The sequence below is a fragment of the Periophthalmus magnuspinnatus genome, chromosome 16 (genome assembly GCF_009829125.3).
Source record: "Periophthalmus magnuspinnatus isolate fPerMag1 chromosome 16, fPerMag1.2.pri, whole genome shotgun sequence".
Classification (NCBI taxonomy): Eukaryota; Metazoa; Chordata; class Actinopteri; order Gobiiformes; family Gobiidae; genus Periophthalmus; species Periophthalmus magnuspinnatus.
The window spans coordinates 22,157,323-22,163,995 of record NC_047141.1 but is presented as its reverse complement, the minus strand read 5'-3'; the positions used below and the strand labels follow the sequence as shown (position 1 = coordinate 22,163,995).

The following is a 6,673-nucleotide window of genomic DNA, read 5'->3' as shown; positions in this document are numbered from 1 at the left end:
GTCTGGTAGAACTAGGTGCTCCGGGTAGTAATGGCACTTAAACTGCAAGAGCCGATAAATCACTTAACAGTGCTTTATTACCCCAGCGTGTCTGTGTTAAAAAAAATATATAATGGATAATTATGAGTTCAAGTTAATTGAAACTACAAAATAAGCACGGAAACGCCACTGTATTAACGTGCGTAATGCTCTTTCTAACATTATTTATAAGCGTTCAATTTGGACTTAGACTTTCCCCTCTCGATCTGTCATCCTCCACACTTTGCACCTTAGTCTCCGTCTTTAGCCCCCCTGCACACATTTGAAGCAGGTTATCACAATTGCCATTCGTCCCCTCTTTTCTGATGTGTTTGCCAGATTATCATCAGTGCCCCTCAGATATTTTTAACAGATCCTTCGCGCGCTTCGGCAATATCCACTCGGAGCCATCTGGTGCAGATCAGAATCTCCTGACTTCTCTCTGGGCTGCAGTCGTTAAAGGCATTAAATCCAGATCTACAGAAAAGGCTCTTTTGCATTATGTGGCTGAAGGAAGAATCCCCTAAATCAAATGGAACCATGGCCCTCCCCAAAAATACTCAAAGAGGTGAGAGATTTATTATTTATCTAACTTTATTTGTTTTGTTTTTTTATAAAAAAAAAAAAAAAAAAGAAAAGAAAGAAAAGAAATCTTTCTGATTTATGAATTTATCAGTCTACATTAAACTATTGGCCTAAATCAATTAGTCTCCAAATGCCACTGGGTGAATTTGAATATACAGATTTAGGTAGGATTAATTTTTAAACAGTAAAAACCGGATAATCTCCTATTTAGTTGTTTAAAAAAATGTGGAACGTAAAGGGGGGAAAGCACTTATCGGCGCAATGGAGAAAAAAAGAAAAATAAATATAAAACTTAAGTATAGGCCTGCATAGGCTATTTTTTTTAAATACTGTGTGCATCTCAAATGCTTTAGGTAGGCCTATAATCAGGCCTACTTTAAACTGTATGTGTTAATTAGTATATTTGATACAGTGCTGTTCTTGCCATATTCGTGGTCATTTTCAGTGTGCGTAAAACTGAGAGAGCAGTGCCAAGTGAAAGCGTGTTTTAACAAAAAGCTTTGGGTAAGTTTCTAAATCCTCCGACACCAGCGGGTTAAAGCGCCGATTCCTCCGCTATAAATTCTTTAATTACAATGAAGTGTGCGTAAAGTTAGTTCCTTCTCGTTGTTTGTGACGGGTTTACATCCCCCTGTGTCGGACAGCTGTAAAATCGTGTAGACAGGTTGTCATACAACAATCAAAGGCTTCGGTGAATGGACTCTAATGCTTGAACATTTAACATACAATAAGTCCAAACACGGGGGGAGAGAGAGGGAGAGCACAAGTGGAGAGAGAGAGAGGGAGAGACCTCAGCCAATGCGCGCGCGCTCTCTTCACATTATCCACATTGCTCCAAACAAGGAGGAGCTTGCGGGCTCAAGTAGGGGATGCCAATCAAAGCATCAACTTCAAATTGTATCTGAGAGATCAGCCTGGAGACCTCAGGGCCAGGCGCGTCAGTTGGAGCGCAATTGTTGATCAGATCACATCCAACAGCGGACTTAGCACGAAAAAAAACGAGTGAGGAAGCAGAGATTTAAGAGCGACTTGTTTTGACTGCATTCCGCTGCATGCGTCTGCTGTGAACGTACAGCCTACGCTCCTCTTGTTTCCTCTTTCTTTTTCTCTCGCACACTTTTCGTCCTTCACCATCGGATCATAGAGCTGTTCCAGAACAAGGCGGTGGAGATGTCTTTTCCGCAGCTCGGCTACCCGCAGTACTTAAGTGCCTCCCAGGCAGTTTACGGGAGTGAGCGACCGGGAGTTCTTACACCCTCGTCCCGTGGAGCAAGCACCGAAATCGGGGGAAGTCCGTCTGCTACAGCCGCGGCTGTTACGTCGGTCCTGGGCATGTACGCCAGTCCCTACGCTCACAACTACAGCGCGTTTTTACCTTACACAAGTGCAGACCTGGCGCTTTTTTCACAAATGGTAAGAAAAACTTACCTAATCCTAACGCTTTTGTTTGTCTCTAAGTGGTGACAATAACGTTTGCTCTGTAAATGAGTTACTGCTGGGTTAAACTGGCAACTCTTTACTCAAGGAATTTACAAATGTAAACAAATTCCTGGTTAGACATGTACTTTTTAGATTGATTGTTAAATATTAGCTTGTGTTTAAATGTACTGACTGTAACGTGTGAAAAAGTCACAGTGAATTAAAAGAAAACTGAAAATAAAAAGTCAAGTATAAAAGTTGCAACCGTTAATACAGACTCCAGTATAATTCACAACTAGGCTCGTTGTGCACTGAATCCATGGAGTCTATTAAATGCTGTATCTGAGTGAGTGACACGTGAATTCTCCAAACACACACATTATTTATTTATTTATTTTTTTCAGAAAAAAGTAAAGAAGCCTACGTTTTGGTTTGACACAGCCATGAGAGCTGCTGCTTTTCCTTGAACTGTTACTCTAAATATTTAAATGAAGTAAAACATGAGCACGACAGTTACAAAAATATAGTAGGCCTAGTTGAACTAGTTGAACACCACAAAAACAGCAAGTTTGACAAGTAGGCTATAGGCCTAGAGACTGAGCGTCATAGTGTGTGTCTTGTGTGTGTGTGCGTGTGTGCGCGCGCGCGCGTGTGTATGTATAGGGGTGTGTGTGTGTGTGTGTGTGTGTGTGTGTGTGTGTATGTGTGTGCTATATGACAATGAGTAAAATTAGTAGAAATGTCAGGTGCCTACAAGACGTTTTTTGGGCTATCCCTTTTCCCCTCGTCATTAAAAATGAAACGTGTGTATGCACTCTGCACAAGCAGGTGCAAGCTTGTCGCATGTGTTGTGTATATCAGGTTAAAGTCTAAATTTGGAAATCAAATAGTCAGGCGCAAGTTCGTTACTTTTGTTTAAAAAGGGCGCGTTTACATTTTAGGAAACAAAGGCTGCATATTGGTAGAGACAAGTCATTTCAGTGACCATTTGTTTTTACATTTGAAGGGGTCCCAGTATGATCTGAAAGACAGTCCAGGTGTCCATCCAGCCAGCTTCGCTGCCCACACTTCTCCGGCTTTTTACCCCTATGGCCAGTTCCAGTACGGCGACCCGGCCCGGCCCAAGAACGCCACGCGGGAGAGCACCAGCACACTCAAAGCTTGGCTTAACGAGCACAGGAAGAACCCCTATCCCACTAAAGGAGAGAAGATCATGCTGGCCATCATCACCAAAATGACCCTGACCCAGGTGTCCACGTGGTTCGCCAACGCCAGGAGGAGACTCAAGAAGGAGAACAAGGTAACATGGGGCAGCAGGAGCAAAGAGGACGAGGACGGGAACTTGTTCGGTAGCGGAGATGAGGCAGAAAAGAACGATGACGAGGAGGAGATTGACCTGGAGAGCATTGACATTGACAAAATAGACGAAAACGATGGAGATCAAAGCAATGAGGATGATGACGACAAATCGACGGAGGGCAGTAGGGAACTCCGAGGCACTGGCGCTTCCGCTGTGGACCTGGACACTTTGGACAAACGACGGGCCTTTGCCCTGCAGGCCCACGAGGCCTTTGACAAAACCAAGAGTCCCATTTTAGTTCACCCTGGAACTAAGGACAGTCAGGACAACAACAATAACACACGAGTTCTTTCTCCGGACAGGCCTGGGAGCTTTTCCCTCCCAACTAACAACAAACCTAAAATCTGGTCCTTAGCGGAGACCGCCACGAGTCCAGACAATTCCTCTCAGAAATCCACCTCCCCCTGTGCTCCCAGCGGGCCCACTCACCCATCAACACCCCACCATCAGCTCCAGACGCATCCTGCGTTTCTGTCCAACCACGGACTGTACACGTGTCAGATAGGAAAGTTCCATAACTGGACAAATGGTGCGTTTCTGGGTCAGAACTCCCTGCTAAATGTGAGGTCGTTTCTGGGAGTAAACCACCACCACAACCATCATTTGCCGAGCCAGCAACAGCAGCAGCCCACATCAGTGTTGGTGTCGCCGGTCGCAGCCGCAGCAGCGCTGAGCGGCGAGAGCAAGGGCCCAGCAGAGAGCCACAGTCCCAAACACATAGGTACAGACGCACACTCTTTGTTTACACTCTGCACTTTTACCCACTTAGCACACGCATCTACGTTTACACACAATAGTGCAAAGGCAATTATCCACTAACCGTGTTTATTATATTTTTTCCAGACCTCGACAATGTTGTAAGGTCTGATTCTCCTCCAGCACAGCCACTCAAGTCTTCGTTTCGCCCCCTCCATGACAGGTGAGAAAAGTTTAAATAGTTTTTCTGCGGAATACATTCAAACAGGGCACATGGCAACTTCCTTCAGTAATTTTGTTTTATAAATAGCAGACAGTGCAGAAAATAGAGAATAGAGAATGCAGAAAAATAAAATAATATAAATATATATATATTTAAAAATTATATTTTACACAGAAAAAATGTCCTCCATGTTCTTCCCAAAAACATTTTCAAAACTAATGAACAAATCTGCCTATATTAGAAAGGCCTAATAACATAACAACTAAAAGCAGGACTGGATTGTTCATTGTAGTAGGTTTAAGGAGAACACAACCCCATTTCCTCTTTGAATAAATGTATTTTAAAAAATTATTTGCATTTGACAACTTTGAATAAAAAAAAAATATTAAAATAAAGCGGTTTGAAAAAAGAAATTTCTTTTGCGGTGACAGGGGTCTTGACTCTCATCCCACTCCCCCTTTAATTCGTTGCCTCTGGGGAGAAAGTGGCTACTTATCAAGTCACCGAGTAAAACGCGCAGTGTCTGGGCTGTGTGCTTTTCCTAAAGACCCCTGGGAGAGCCGCAGCCCTGGGGAACGCTCTGGCCAAACAGAGAAACGGCTGCGATTCAAGCTCTAGACTTGACTATGGATTTATGGATGCACATCCATAAAAATATATATACTGCATAATACAATGATAGAGCCTATTTATTATTATTATTCTCATTATTATTCTCATTACCACAATTAATAATAATACTAATACTAATAATACTAATAATACTAATAATAATAATACTAATAATACTAATACTAATAATAATAATAATTATTATTATTATTATTATTATTATAATTATTATTATTATTATTATTATTATTATTATTATTATTATTATTATTATTATTATTATTATTATTATTATTATTATTATTATTATTAAATTATTTATTTATTTATTTATTTAGTTGTTTTATGAAGGGGCATGTCTGGTTCAAATAAAAGTGTGATAAGCTGAGCAGTCGGGCTGCAGATTGAGAACTGCTGTCCAAACACTGCGGGTGTTTAAGTGTCTTGTGGTTCTTTTCTGCAGATCCTCTCTGGCTGCCAGCACCAGGAGTCCAGCAGACAACACGCAACGCGTCCTCACGGCTCTGTCCTCAGCTTGACTCTTCCACAAATGAACGATGAAAAAACGAAACAAAACAAAAGACTGACTTTTCTCACCAGTACAAAAGGACAATTACACAGCGTATAGCATCGAGTCGGTACAGAACAAATTGGTTAGTTTGGTAATATCCTGTGGATGGATTCTTCCTCTATTGTTGTTTAGCCTATAATCGCGCCCATGTTATTCTCCACTTTGGCCAAACAGGCTGGAACATTTGGTAGGCTTTTTACTTTATTATTATATATATAATAATTATTATTTTGTCTCTCCCTTGTGTTTGCTGTTCTTCCTTTATATGTAAATATCAAGTGATTGAAATTTGTAAATAGGAGACCTTGAAGGAATTTGTCCAGATCGTATATTTTTGCCTAATAAACTAAATGAAATTATAGAGAAACCAAAAATTGCATTATTATTATTATTATTATTATTATTATTATTATTATTATTATTATTATTATTATTAATGGATTAATTTTGCAGTGGAGCAGTGGCTGTGCTGCGTCTGGAAGGGAGGCTTAATTTTATTCCATCTTTGAGCAAAGCAGCGTGGATGCATTGAGGTGCTAATAAGTGTCCAGATGGTTGCTGGTGACAGAAAATGGACAGGAGCAGCTGGGAAGGTCATTAAGTAATAATATGGGAACGCCCAGTCCAAACAAAATCAAATGGTTAAAATCTAATCTGTCAGAGAGGCAAGTCGATGTAAAGATGAATTATTAATATTTTGGTTAATAAGACGGAGATCGGTCTGTGTGTGAAGAAAGGAGGATGACACATTTTAGGGTCGTATCTGCTCGAGTCTGATAGTAATCATGGGCCTATTAAAACAGCTTCCCTTTCTTCCGTTAGATACCGACCAAAACTAAATATTGATTTAACACAAAGGCCTAATGGGGTTTGAAGCTATAGCAGAAACACCATGAAAAGCAGACGGTCATTAGTTTTCTTTATATGCGAGCTGTGATCTTATTGTGACACATTCATTGTAAATTTTATATATATATTTTTTTTTTATTTTCCTGATATTTTGACTCTATGCCGTTTCAAAAAGAGATATTGGTATAACGTTTCACTGGCCTGAACCTGTGGAGTGGCTTAAAGGGTTTGCAATATTACAGCGACCTCCATAGGCGAAAAAGGTCATAGGCTCAAAAACACTCACCAGAATGATGCATTTCAACATTTGTTGGTCAATATTAGGAAAATATTAAATGAG

The 6,673-nt window shown here is 40.6% G+C and overlaps 1 protein-coding gene across 1 annotated transcript; it reads left to right on the top strand.

The window, feature by feature from the left end:
* Window positions 1-1,510: 1,510 nt before the first annotated feature.
* On the top strand, window positions 1,511-5,723 carry irx1a (iroquois homeobox 1a). Its single transcript, XM_033981762.2, has 4 exons — window positions 1,511-2,016; window positions 3,029-4,103; window positions 4,226-4,301; window positions 5,377-5,723. The coding sequence occupies exons 1-4, from the start codon at window positions 1,774-1,776 to the stop codon at window positions 5,450-5,452; spliced, it is 1,470 nt and encodes a 489-aa protein (XP_033837653.1). The 5' UTR covers window positions 1,511-1,773; the 3' UTR covers window positions 5,453-5,723.
* Window positions 5,724-6,673: the final 950 nt, after the last annotated feature.